Raw genomic sequence first — 14,440 nt, forward strand, 5'->3', positions numbered from 1 at the left:
TACTAAGCCACACTATGACAACTGTACTAAAACAATAAGCATACTATGAAGCAGGGACAGCATCAGAAACCTAACTTTTCTGGATATAAAGGCAAAGCTGAATTAGAACGTCCTATATTTTTGGGAACATTGAATATAGGGGGGGTGAGATATCAAGCCAGGTTTAAAGCCAAAAATATCCAACATTAAACCCACACCATCTTTGTGCACACGTGATTACCCACCACAAGCAACCACCAAGTGAAAGCACCTTTTCGGACACATTCAGATGTCAGTCAAATTTTGCAGACGTAAAAACATCTGTTAGGGTTCGCTCACAGTAATGTATAATAAAAAAAAAGTCACATTCTCCTGCATAAAAGTGCAACAATTTCTCACTTGTCATCTGTGTGATGTCCATATACAATAAGTTTGTTTTACTTTTAATATTTTATGCCTCAGCAGCTATTAATCTTTTACAGGACTATTAACAGTTTACCCCCATAATACAGAATTGCAATATATCTGTAAAAATCAGAGGCTATACTAATGGTCCATGACAGATTTTTTTTCCTGACACCCACCAGATTTCTGAATGAAATTGAAGCATGCTGTGTTTCTCCTGTCAAATACAGGTTGGGGGGGGGGGGGGGGGGGGGAAATAGAAAAAAGCAGATCTGCACCGCCTCATTAAATAACATTGGTCCGACAGCATTATTGCTTTTTGCTCACATTGTACTCGTCTGATTTATACACTAGTGTGAGCAAGGATGGGGCTTCCATTGCCCTCCATTTTTAACAGAGCCTCATTTCACTGTATGGAAAATCAGCAAAACATTAGAATTGGACGTGTAAAGTTTAACTGAACTGACACATCCATAGAAAAAAAAAAAAATCTAGTTCCATTACATTGTATGACTTAATGTGCTGTCAATTTAACAAACTGATGAGCAATATTGTCTTGCAAATATGCCCAAACTCACATGCAAGGGTAGTGAATATTATCCTGCTACCAAATATACTCTTCACACCCACACAAAAAGAAGCCTTAAAAAGGGAATGTATCATTCTCATATTAGTAATAAAAAAGTAATATGATACTCTAATCCATTTTAAGATTCAGATTAGAATTTTTTATACATCTTGCCAGATCATTCCTAGACATGCGTTATTGCAGTCATGGACCTGTGAACTACAGCTGTTCATTTACTTTTATGGGAGAATTTACTAGGTATGCCCTGGTCTGCGGAGCCATGTGTCCGTCTATTACGTGGTTCAGTGGCCCAAGTAAAAACGGCTAGACAATAGGAATGATTTTTTTTTTTTTTTTTTTTTTTAAATAGTGATATGGAAGCTTTAATTTAAAAGTTTAAACACAATAAGTCATTTTCTAAAGCAGATGACACATTCCCTTTGATTCCAGGCATCCATGGAAGCCATGTGCAGTCTATTCTATGAGACTCACCGAAGCCAAGCCAGGCACACTCTTGTCCAGGTTAAAAAATTCATTGAAGTCAAATTCTCCAGGTGCTGGTTCTGCCAGAAAGGCCTCTTGAGGCACTTCCTGGTCAGCTGTAGATGCCGGTGGAAGAGGTCCTTCTTCCTCCAGAACTCCTCCATTGCATTCAAACCCTGGAAATTGAATATAAAAGCCTGTTAATACTGCTTGTCAGTTTACACAATTGCACACACATTAATGTTCTTTAACAATTTTTTTTTTTTTTTTTTTTTTAATTAAAGGACCCAAATTGTAAAATGAAGACCATAGCAATATTCCTTGACTTGCCTTCCTTCACCGAAGATACTCGTTTTCGAGTTCTCTTTCTTCCCTTGTGATCCTCCTCTAAGATTTTGTCATCAAATCCTGTAAGTTCTATTGTCTCTGATTGGCTTGTGGGTCCACCAGAAAACCACTCAGGCTCCTCTTCTGTGTACGAGTCATTTCTCCTGCGTTCACCAAACACTCTCTTGCTGTCACCATAATCCCTCTGTTGGGAAAAAAAAAAAAAAAAAAAAAAAAAAAAAAAAAAAAAAAAGTTTAAATCTACATACAGCCACAAATCAATAAGACAGCTGAATCAGTCAGAATACAGAACTAAAAATGACCAAATTAATCTAACCCTGAATCGTTTATCCTTGTACTCCTTTTCTCGTTCTCTTCCATCACGAGTTTCTCTACCATCTTTTTCGCCACCACGCAGGTCACGTTCAAATACTCTACCAGTGATTATTCTGCCACTACCAATTCGTCGACCACCAGCGAGACGGAGGCTCTCATTTTCCTTATTATCTAGTGGGCTCCCCGCCCGACGTGAGCCCACAGCAGCTGTCACATGACAACCTCCCCCGAAACTTCTCCTTTGTGGACTGAGAACTACATCAAGGTCGTCTTCCTTAACACGCTCTCTGGGGTCTAAAAAGAAACAAAATTAGAAATACATACAGTGATCATTGCCATGAGCACAGGAGAGTTTCAAAATAAGTTATTTTAACGGATCAAAGCTGAGAAAGTTTGCCATTATTACACATCAGAATATTGACCAGGATCCTGCAAATTTCAGGGCACAGCAAATTTGACACAGGTGTCCTGCTTTGAATACTTTACAGTGCCAAGTCTGTAAGAAGGGTGGGAGGGGAAGCAAGTGACAGAAGAGATTACATTGTTACCATCCTCTCCCATTTTGGACAGCCTCCTGCAACTCCAGAGGATGCTAAAGGTTCATGTTACCAATGTACACTGTCACAATAAAATTTATATAAACTCTGATGTTAACTGGCACCTGGTTCAGGAATATTTTTGGTCTCCTCAGTAAGGATGAATGCATAAAAATATGTGCGTGTGAATATGGGCATAAGCAGCACGTGTAAACTGTGCACATTTTGAGCTTTTTTTTACCAAACCAGAGCTTGAAATGTATACATCTTAGCCACAAAGCAAGTGTAGCCATTGTTTAAACTAGTATTTCATAAATCAATAGTACGCATAGAGTAATCCACTTCAGCCTCTATTAGGGCTGATTCATTCTCAAAAGTCTCAGATCAGGGGTAAAATCTGTATTCAGTGATAATAGATGATTACTGAGATATCACTGATAAGATTCTAACTTCTATGTGGAGGTTGCAGGGGAGGAACTAGAGAGTTTGCATTGGAGCTTTTGGGGGGGGGGGGGGGGCCTGGATTCAAATCCCACCAAGGATAACATCTATAAGGAGTTTCCATATTGTCCCTTTGTTTTTGTGGGTTTCCTCCTGGTACCTCCCACACACCAAACACATACTCATAAGGAATTTAGGTTGTGAGCCCCACTCAGGACAGCAATGACAATGTCTAAAGCACTGTAGAATGCGATTGCGATGTTTAAGCAAGCAAGCACTCCCATCAAAGTGTTCATCCTCTTACTATAGCAGTCAGCATATTATATAGCACTGTGTACTTACAGTTGCTCATTTCACCCTTCTACCCAGTTAATTATATGCTTTTCTCCGCTCTATGCAAAGACAGGAAGTCTCTTGTCCCTGCATTTATCATGACCCTGGTCAACTCCTGATCCAGCTGTCCAGATGGGAGAACATTGATTGTGGGGATTCAAAAGTACAAACAGGAAATCGAAACATTCAGGCTGTGTGCCCAAGTTAGCGTTTTTTTTTTAAATGCTCAGGAAACGGGTCTCCTTCCCAGAAAACGCGTGTTTTTACCGCACAAAAACCACGCGTTTGATACGGGGGTTTTTTTCGCACGTCTTCTGGACTATAGGAAATAGCCAAAAACGCAATCCTAAGCGGAAATTAATGAACATGCTGAGTCGCTAAGCATTTCCTTAGCGGTAACAAACGCATCTATTGGCACAAAAAGGCCAAAGTGCATTAAAATGAATGGGATGCTTCTTTTAAGTGTTTTTGATGCGGTTTGACCCCGAAAAACGCAACATGGGAACACAGCCTTAAAGCTTGTGCAGAAAGTTAAACATTTTACCTGCTATCCTGCGCTTAAGAGAAGTTCTCTCTGTGTCAGATTCTCTTCTTAAAGAGTCAATGGGAGAACTGCGACCAGAATTTGGGTAGAGAGATGCATGCCACTTCTCAGGATCCCAAACGCCATCACTATATACAGACGAACAAAAAAACGTTACCAAGACAGGAAGAATCATAGAATGGTAGAGTTGAAAGGGACCTCCTGGGCCATCTGGTCCAAACCCCTGCTCAAAAAAAATAAAATCTTTATCTAAAGGCATCATTATACATACCTGTCATATTTATCTGACAAGCAGGACGGCCTCTGTTTTGAGTGTGGACGCTCCTTAATATCTAGAAGGTCTTCCTGTTGAAGTAGAACAGAAAATGTGGTGTCTCGGCTTAAAAAGAGTAAATCAATACATAACGCAACATTTACAGTAATTTCAAGTGTAGTTGAAAAGTAACAGCCCGCTGTGCTTTTTAATGAATCGAGTTTTACATAATACTGAAACATCATTACTTATAATTCTGTGTTCTGCCATGAACGCACTGAGCGTTACACCAGCTGTAGGGGGCAGGGAGTGTGCCCTTTTGTCAGACCAACTCATTTGAAAGGAGGATAACGCACATTTGTCAGTATATTCATGTTTTTACGAGAAACTACACAATGCTCATCTACAATTTAAAAAAAAAAAAAAAAAAAAAAAAAATCCCCCTAATGTAACAATTCTGAAGTGGGGTACACAGTTAAGATAAAGGCCCCGTCACACTAAGCGACTTACCAGCGATCCCGACACCGATATCAAGGTGTCAGGATCGCTAGTAAGTCGCTATGTGATCGCTGGTGAGCTGTCACACAGACAGCTTCACCAGCGATCACATAGCGATGCCGAGCGCCCGGCATCGCTGGCCATCCATGTAAAAAATAGAATCAAAATAAAAAATATTGTTGTTATTCTCACCTTCCGATGTCCCGCGCAGTCTTCCGGCCTCTCTCCACGCTCTGGTCCCAGTGATCCTTTGCGAGAATGACCGCGAGATGTCACGGTCTCGAGGGATAAAGTCTCGCGGTCATTCGTGCAAAGGATCACTGGGACCGGAGCGTGGAGAGAGGCAGGATGGCTGAACGGGACGTCGGAAGGTGAGAACAACTATTTTTTTTTTTTTTTTTAAACACCTGATCGCTGGTCTCCCGCCTGTCACACACAGCGATGCGTGCTGGCCAGCGGGAGACCAGCGACCAAAGAAATGTCCAGAGGTTTCTTCCAGCGATCCCGGCAGGGGGGCCGCTCGCTGATCGCTGTCACACACAGCGATCTCGCTGGTGAGATCGCTGTTACGTCACAAAAGTTGTGACTCAAGCAGCGATCTCGCTACCGAGATCGCTTAGTGTGACAGGGCCTTAAGAGCTGGCAGGTTTGCTTTAAACCAAAGACTGGCCAGCTAGGTTTATGAAATGCTGTGAGATTAAGCATTAGCCCCTAAACAAGACCGGGTTTAAACCATGCCAAAGGGTCCACCCAGCTTTTACTTTATTTAAAGAGCGTCAAGCACAAACGCAGCCACTTCTAGTTCCGGCACTGGGGGTAGATGTAAACAGTCAATGGAGATAGAATAGCGCAGTTCCTACGATACAATATTTAGAGGCCATTGCATAGAACTCTACTGAATAGGAGTTGAGCTGCAGTTCTTGGTAATTTCCCATATACACTAAAAGTAATGCTCTGGCTAGCACTCAAAACTTCATGGTGTATTGGACCCCCACAGACGATATTGATGACAACTATTGTTTTCATATGTCATCAACATAGGAAAGCTGGACAACCCCTTTAACTTGAATAGCATCACTAAGACAATGGCATTTTTGACACTGAAAGAAACATCCAACAAAAATTTGTTACCATATGAAACAGCCATACAAAGCCATTTTTGAGAGCAAAAGTAATTAGAGTGGATCAAAAAGATTCAAATGCTGGTTCAGCAGCTACCAGAGCCCTGCAAAGGCTCTACCATCTACATCCATGGTGCAACTTCTGATTAGTTTGCCTGGTGCATTATGCATCAATTACATCCCAATGAGACCTCTGCACCATGCCTTCTAATCAGAAAACATTCTGTGGATGCTGGCAAGTACTCGGAGGTTTGCCAAACTCTGGTCAGTGACCATGGACTTCTGATTTTGCTGTTGGACAAGTCGTGCAAATCTTTTGCACAACACCAAGGAAAGGTTCATGCTAACATATAAGAAACTATTCCGAAAACTCTGACTATTTTTTACTCATTTATTCGTGCGCAGTCAGTAAGTTATCTGTTTTATTTACAGCAGCAGTTAATTTACTAGACTTTTTTTTTTTTTTTTTTTTTTTTTTTAAGTTACAGATTTGCAATAATCTGTAAAATAACTGTTGAAATACCTGTGACCCTGTATGGCAACCACCTTTTTTGAACACCCATAGACTACAATGAGTGAGTCTACTCTGATATACAAAATGTTAAACGAATGAAAGGAGATTTTTTTTTCTACACATAGATGCAGTTAGTAGAGAGAAAATGTGATCTGCACTACCCAACTGAACAACATTGGTCTGAATGTGATCATTTTTTTATGGATACTGTCATGTGAATGAGCCCAACAGTACACTTGAAAATCCTAGAAGATAAAGCAGCCAGCACTCCAAAACTACATTTAGGTCTCAGCAAATCAGGACAATCCCAGGTTCATGCAAACAACTCTTATTAAGGCAATGTTAAACAAATGGGGCGTTTTCAGAAGAAACGAAAGTGTGGTTTTACAGAGCAGAACTGCTAGTGTTATCTAGGCGTTACTGGGAGAGGGATCTTGAGGGGACATAGGAGATGGATTCCAACTGATCAGTAACTGACAACCTAGGTAAGGGATATCGCTAGCAATACAAGTCCTTAAAATACATTTCTTAGCGCTGTAACATATCAATACAGCCATGATACCTTTGAGTATCTGTGATGAGACTTGAATCGGGGAGCCTTCCTGAAGTCCGTAAAAAGATCTCTACTGTCCGAATCTTCTTTATGATCCATCCCGATAAGCCCAAAAAGCCAATGAACACCTGAAGAAACAGTACAAATACATTATTCATGAAAAAAAAAACAGCCAACATGTGAAAAGATAAAGTTAGCTTACTATACAGCTATTAAACAGCAATATGTGATAATCCTGAAACCACTATCCGCCTTACTTTTACAGCTGGACTCTTAAAGAAGTCCCTGATCTGCAGTTCCACTAACAGCTGATGAAGCCCCTTCTCTGGTAGCCCCTGAACGGTTTACATCTGAAGCTTAGAACAGCTGAATGGGAGTATGACACCTGGCATCCCCACCAGATATTGGTGATCTACTCTAAAGATTGGTCATAGGAAAACCCATTTAACGGGGCTTCCAGTTTCAGAAAATCCTTGTCCCCCAGCTTAATAAAGACAGTTCTTTACTCACCCTCCTTGCATCCAATCAGGGAGCCCAGCTCTACAGGTGACCACAGATTACTCAGAGCCACTGACCTCACTGATTGGTGGCAGCGCTACTGATGTGATATCAGCACTGACAATAGCAAGACAGTGAATGAGTAACGCACACAGTCACTATAGCCTATTCCTAGAATACACTCAATATCTGACTGGTGGGGTCCAACACCTCGTATCACCCCCAATCCACAGGGAGTGACAAGTAATGCAGCTTGTTTTTAGAGAACAATCCACAGACGGAGTATAGGGGTTTTCTGAAGCTGGGAACTCGCAGTCAGCTTTCATTTCCTACAACCAATGCCACTACAGAGGAATCCAGAGCCTGCTGGTGCACACAGGTGACAGAGCCACGTCTTGCTGTGGGCAGACAAGCACCTGCAGTCTGTGTCTCAACAGCGAGCAGACAAGCCAGGTCCCAGTCACACTAGATAGGCTGATAACTGCAGACAATAGCCCAAACTGAAGGGAACCAGAGGCCAGGTCTCCTCAGCACTACATAGGGCTATGACGGCTGCGCTGCTGGTGTGGGGGTCCCAGACCCGGCAGGAACAGGAGCCCCTCACCTGGCGAGCACGTCCCGAGCACTACCGTCTGCCAGGGAGCAGAGTCGGGCACCTGCTGCGTGTCCTGCCCACCTCACCTGAGTACACCCCCACTTAATCCCGGTCCCCCTCCCTCTAATACCCCCCGCCGCGTACACACGCCGCTTACGCACAGCACGCAGGGCACGCACACAGCACGTACCGGCCCCGCGGCTCCCCTCCTTCCGCCGGTCTACTCTCTACTGGGAGCTTTGGGGCCTCCTTTGTCTTCTTGTCTCACGTCACGCCGGCCTGCAAAAATTCAGCTACCGGTCAACTCAGGCACCGAAAGCCGCCTACGTCGCGAGGACCCCGAACGTGCAACGTCACTAGATAACGTCACGGGGCGTGCTAACCGAATGATTAACCCCTTAACTAGTGGCAAAGAGCTGATCACGTGATGCGGACGATAGGTGAAAGTGAGGGCACAGCCGGCGTGTGCGCTATATAGTGACCGGAAAGCCCCGCCTCTGTGTCCGCCCCGGGCGGCAGCGGCTGGGTGATAATAAAGAGGAGCATGGGGCGCGTGTGAGCCAAGCGTGGGTGGGCCAAGCTGTGACAGGGGCTTACTGCTTAGCGCCCCCTGCGGGTCTGTGCTGGCAGCTCGAAAGTAGTGTGATCACTGGGCTATTTGCGGGCGGGTGACCTGGTCATTGTTGTCATTGGCCACAAATGGTTAACCCTGCTGGGAACGTGATCTCGGCTATAAGGCCCCTATCACACATCCTTGTCTCCGGTACGTGTTGGTGACAGGTTTCACATGTACCGGAGACACGTACTCACGTAGACCCATTCAAATGAATGTATCAGTGTGTTTCCACGGACCGTGTGTATGTGTGCAAAACAGGCTGACATGTCCGTTTTTTGCCGTCATCACGGACTGCAAAACATTCCGCACACGGAGAACACACATTGCTGTCCTCTATGAGCACGGACGGCCGCCAGGGTAGAAGCGCTACTGTAAGCGCTGTTCACCAGCGGCAGGTGCTGAACGCGGCTGTCATTCTCCCCTGCTCTGCCGGCGGTCAGCGCGAGCAGAGGAGAATGAATGAAAAACCCCACGTGGGTTTCCCCTATGTTTTTGAACCAACCCAGAAAACTCACAGGTGCGGGCTGCTATTCTCAGGCTGGTAAGGGGCCATGAATAAGCCTAAAAACAGCAGCTTACAGTAGCGTTTCTTCCCCGGTGGCCGTCCATGTGGTACTGATGCGGCACACAGTTGCCACACGTGTGCCGCACATGTTACACGGATATCTCCGGTACTGGTTTTTCCGGTATCGGAAATATACGGACGTGTGAAAGAGGCCTAAACTTCAGCCTGTGTCAGTGGCTCATCACTCTGTAGAGTGGCTAGAGCTGATCGTCATCCCTCCGGCGGTGGTCCCAAATGTCCATCCTGTGTCAGTGGCTCATCACTCTGTAGAGTGGCTAGAGCTGATCGTCATCCCTCCGGCGGTGGTCCCAAATGTCCATCCTGTGTCAGTGGCTCATCACTCTGTAGAGTGGCTAGAGCTGATCATCATCGCTCCAGCAGTGGTCACACATGTATGTCCATCCTGTGTCAGTGGCTCATCACTCTGTAGAGTGGCTAGAGCTGATCGTCATCCCTCCGGCGGTGGTCCCAAATGTCCATCCTGTGTCAGTGGCTCATCACTCTGTAGAGTGGCTAGAGCTGATCGTCATCCCTCCGGCGGTGGTCCCAAATGTCCATCCTGTGTCAGTGGCTCATCACTCTGTAGAGTGGCTAGAGCTGATCGTCATCCCTCCGGCGGTGGTCCCAAATGTCCATCCTGTGTCAGTGGCTCATCACTCTGTAGAGTGGCTAGAGCTGATCATCATCGCTCCAGCAGTGGTCACACATGTATGTCCATCCTGTGTCAGTGGCTCATCACTCTGTAGTGGTGGCTAGAGCTGATCGTCATCCCTCTGGCGGTGGTCCCAAATGTCCATCCTGCGTCAGTGGCTCATCACTGTAGAGTGGCTGAAGCTGATCATCATCGCTCCAGCAGTGGTCACACATGTATGTCCAGCCTGTGTCAGTGGCTCATCAGTTTGTAGTGGCTAGTGCTGATCGTCATCCCTCTGGTGGTAGTCACACATGTCCAGCCTGTGTCAGTGTCTCACCTCCTACATACAATCTCTTGTCACTTGCACCTGAAGAACAGCTCTAGAATCCACCTTTCTTTATCGCCTTATTGGGGGACACAGATTACCATGGGTATATGCTGCTGCTAGGAGGCTGACACTATGCAAAAAAACAACAGAATTGGCTCCTCCCTGGCAGTATACACCTACCGACAGATACCAAGTACCTCAGTTTGTGCTTAGTGTCTGTAGGAGGTGGACCGGGATTTCCTCAGATCCGCAGTTACTAATTCTTTTCTTTCCTTAGGTGTTTGTCGAACTTTTTAATCCTTTCTCGTTTATTTTTCAGGATTCTCCTTCGGGAAACGGTGTAGTTATCACCCTGATTTCCCATATCTGGCGGCTGAGCAAGCAGTGTGGTGTCATCCACATCGCAACTCTCAGTACCGCAGGCAGGACTTTTCCCCTATCACCATTCGGTGCTATGGGCTAATGACGGGTGGCCGGTCCTTGCCAAAGCAACTCCTCGCCCCTCTCCCGGGACAGGGCTGAGAGGAAGACGGCGGCAGCCAGTGGGCTATCCTTCGCTCCCAGCAACAAAACGCCGCCTTCTGCATAACAAAGGGTAAGAGGACCTCTCCCAGCGGCCTGTCTGCTCGCATGGCCCCTGCGGTCATCCTCTTCAGGGACGTCAGGTAAGAGTCTGATCGTTCCCTTCAGCCCTGCATTTCTCTGAGCACCATTTGAATTTCCCGCTCCTCCCTCCCCACTACAAGCCGCGCACCTCACAGCTACAGCCGCGCTACCTTCTGTGCAGAGGCACACAGCGGTCCCACATGGAGCGGTCTCCTAAATTATCTGCAGAGGTTTTATGTTAGTTTATGTTATCACAGGGGGAGTTGTCTCAGCGGTGTGGCGCTGGCTCACCTCTATGTATCGGCGCCGTGGCCATTTCAGTTTACAGATCCAGGCGGGGGAGGAGACAGCGTCACTTTCGCTTTCTCTCCTCCCCGCTCTGGACGCGCTCATTTCCCCACTCTGGGCGCGCGGTTTTCGCGCCCATTCCACCCTATCACAGGTTGCCTTTCTTTTTAGAGGCACCAATCTCCTTTATTACCGCGCCCCCCCCCCCCCCGCTGCCATTGTCCAATCACGGCCTGGCGCTAAGCTCCGCCCACCAGCTTCACCGTCAGCTTCCAGCCTGCAATTTCTCTTGCTTCCACGCTGCTTGGGGGACACTTCAGGGTCCTGCTGCTCGTGAGATTCCCGGTAGGCTCAGCGCTTTATGGAAAATTGGCTCTCCTCTGCAGTCCTTGTCTATTTAGTGCGGCCATAACGAGTAACTCACCTATGCCCAACCCTTCAACGGCGCTTTCTTTCAAACCCACCGTTACTCACTACGCCTGTGCACGCTGTAAAAAGAAGTGGGCTTCGGGTCAGTCATCACCCTTCTGTCCGTCCTGCAGAGTTTGACACTACACAAAGCCCCCGAAATGGATCCTCCTGTCTCTCGCATAGCCTCTAAGACGGTTCTATCCCTCCCAGATGGGGCATCGCTTAAGGATCCAACAGACAGGCAAATAGAATCTCTGGCGAAGTCAATTTTCGAGGCATCTGGCGCCTCCCTCTGTCCGCGTCTGCCTGGGTGGCAAAAGTCATCTCGGCTTGGGCTAAGATCCTTCGCAGGGGCATATTAGCAACAGCTCCTCAGGACGAGTTGGCAGATCTGGCAGATCAAATTAATCATGCGGGTAAATACCTTTTGGCCGCCTCCATGGATGCGGCCGGGTGCGTGGCAAGGGCTAACAGCAACATAGTAGCCGTACGCCGAGTCCTTTGGCTAAAGTCATGGAATGCGGATACCACCTCTAAAAAGTTTCTTACCAACCTGCCATTCCATGGCTCTAGGCTCTTTGGAGCTAAGCTGGATCAAATAATATCCGATGCCACTGGTGGTAAGAGCACTTCTCTTCCCCAGTCTCAACCAAAACGCTTTAACAAAAAGGGTTTCCGTACGTTTAGGCCCTTTCGTCCCTTTTCGTCCACTGAGAGATCTACCCAGCAAGATCGGCCTTCCGCCTCTAGGGAGTGAGAGCAGAAAAAACCATCTTACAAACCTGCTCCCCACTGGAGATCTAGGGGACAATACTCCAGGGCTTCAGGCGGCCGTTCCGGTAGGTTTTCCTCAAAGTGACGGGTCACCCCCACCTGGAAGCTCTTCCAGGGTGGGAGGCAGACTTTCCTTTTTCATGGACGCTTGGCTGTCCGTTGTCGACGACGCTTGGGTCAGGGAAATCATCGCATCCGGATACAAGATCGAATTTGCTTCCCCGCCAAACAGACGATTTTTCCTGTCTCGCCCTCCAAGACAGCGGTCTCATATTCCGGGTTTCCTTCAGGCCGTCTCCTCCCTTCTCACCGCCGGAGTGATCGTTCCTGTTCCCCCAAACGAACGATATTCAGGGTTCTACTCAAATCTCTTTGTAGTCTCGAAGAAAGACGGTTCCCTTCGGCCAATTCTGGACCTCAAATTGCTCAACCGCCACGTGAAGATTCTTCACTTCAAAATGGAGTCTCTTCGGTGGGTGATAGCCTCAATGGAACCCGGATAATTTCTCTGCTCTGTGGACATACGGGATGCCTATCTTCACATCCCTGTTTGTTTGCAACATCAGAAATATCTTCGTTTTGCGATTCAGGAAAATCACTACCAGTTCACGGCGCTTCCTTTCGGCCTGGCCTCCACTCCCCGGGTTTTCACGAAGGTGATGGCGACAGTCATGGCCATCCTTCGCTCCAGAGGGATCCTTATCATCCCTTATCTGGACGATCTCTTGATCAAGGGCTCGTCCCGGCAAGACTGTCTTCAGAGTCTCCAGATAACCCTGGACACTCTTTGCTGCCTCGGATGGATAGTCAACAGAGAAGAGTCCATTTTGAGCCCCACTCAGCGTCTGACCTTTCTGGGCATGGAATTCGACACGAATCTAGCCCATGTGTTTCTTCCGAGGGAAAAATTTGCTGCTCTTTCCAAAGGAATCCGAATGCTAAAAAGTCCGACGCCCGTTCCCCTTCGATACTGCATGAAGGTCCTGGGGAAGATGGTATCCTCCTTGGAAGCAGTGGCCTTCGCACAATTTCATCTTCGCCCCCTTCAGCTGGCTCTTCTTTCAGCCTGGGACAAGACCACGCGGTCTTTGGACCGCCCCATTCTCCCTCTCAGAGTGAGGCAATCCCTGACTTGGTGGGCAATGCCAGAGTCAGTCCTTCAGGGAAGGTCTCTTCTTCCGCTTCAGTGGCAAGTCATCACCACGGATGCCAGCCTTCTAGGATGGGGAGCGGTGTTCCATCAGAAAACGGCCCAAGGACGCTGGAACCCACAGGAGGCTCTTCTCCCTATCAATCTTCTGGAGATCAGAGCAATCTTCCTGGCCCTTCTTCATTGGCAGCCTCTCCTCGTCGGCAAGCTGGTCCGCATTCAGTCAGACAACGCCACGGCTGTGGCATACATAAACCACCAGGGGCAGCAAGCAAGTAATTGCAAAAGTGGCCAAGATTCTGCGCTGGGCGGAACGTTACGTTCCGGCAATCTCCGCCGTTCACATTCCAGGGGTGGAAAATTGGGCAGCTGACTTTGAGTCATCAAGGCCTAGCATCAGGCGAATGGGCTCTCCATCCCACAGTCTTCGATCAGATATGCCAGCGCTGGGGCTTACCGGATGTCGATCTCATGGCATCGCGGATGAACCACAAAGTTCCGCGCTTCGTAGCCAGGTCCAGGGACCCTCTAGCCGTCGCTTGCGACACCCTAGTAATTCCGTGGGCCCATTTCCATCTTCCTTATCTGTTTCCGCCTCTTGCCTTGATCCCACAAGTGGTCAAAAAGATCAAATCGGAAGGCGTACCAGTGACTCTAGTGGCTCCAGACTGGCCAAGACGTCCTTGGTGCGCGGAGCTAGTGAACATGCTCGTGGACGTTCCTTGGAGGCTTCCAGACCGTCCAGATCTTCTCTCGCAAGGCCCCCTTTACCACGAGAATTCTCAGTCTCTGAGTTTAACGGCATGGCTATTGAGGCCGCGATCCTGAGAGAATCAGGCTTGTTCGACCAGGTGATTCAGACTATGATCAGAGCCAGAAAACCGGCCTCTTCCCGCATTTACCATAGGTACAGGAAGGCTTTTTTCCATTGGTGCGACGATAAGAAAGTCTTTCCCCATGTCCTTTTCCATTCCATCCATTCTTGGTTTTCTTCAGTCCGGTTTAGATGCGGGTCTGTCCCTCAGTACCCTCAAGGGCCAGGTCTACGCTCTGTCTATCCTTTTCCAATGAGAGCTCGCTTCCT

General features: G+C 47.3%; 1 protein-coding gene across 5 annotated transcripts in view; it reads right to left on the bottom strand.

Annotated features, from left to right (window-relative positions):
• The window catches only part of EIF4ENIF1 (eukaryotic translation initiation factor 4E nuclear import factor 1), a 57,206-nt gene extending 48,768 nt beyond the window's left edge, over positions 1 to 8,438 (bottom strand). For 2 of the 5 annotated variants that reach the window (XM_073582796.1, XM_073582795.1), the window contains exons 1-7: positions 8,175 to 8,436; positions 6,901 to 7,019; positions 4,224 to 4,297; positions 3,953 to 4,080; positions 2,100 to 2,392; positions 1,766 to 1,967; positions 1,445 to 1,611 (exon numbers count right to left, since the gene is read on the bottom strand). In XM_073582796.1, the coding sequence (XP_073438897.1) occupies positions 1,445 to 1,611; positions 1,766 to 1,967; positions 2,100 to 2,392; positions 3,953 to 4,080; positions 4,224 to 4,297; positions 6,901 to 6,990 (954 nt within the window). In that variant the 5' untranslated portion in view covers positions 6,991 to 7,019; positions 8,175 to 8,436. Of the gene's footprint in view, positions 1 to 1,444; positions 1,612 to 1,765; positions 1,968 to 2,099; positions 2,393 to 3,952; positions 4,081 to 4,223; positions 4,298 to 6,900; positions 7,020 to 7,993; positions 8,130 to 8,174 lie in introns of those variants that run through there. The other 3 variants (XM_073582792.1, XM_073582794.1, XM_073582793.1) reach the window with 3 other exon arrangements.
• Positions 8,439 to 14,440: the final 6,002 nt, after the last annotated feature.

The sequence above is a fragment of the Dendrobates tinctorius genome, unplaced genomic scaffold (genome assembly GCF_039654945.1).
Source record: "Dendrobates tinctorius isolate UK_male_01 unplaced genomic scaffold, ASM3965494v1 ptg000073l, whole genome shotgun sequence".
Lineage (NCBI taxonomy): Eukaryota > Metazoa > Chordata > Amphibia > Anura > Dendrobatidae > Dendrobates > Dendrobates tinctorius.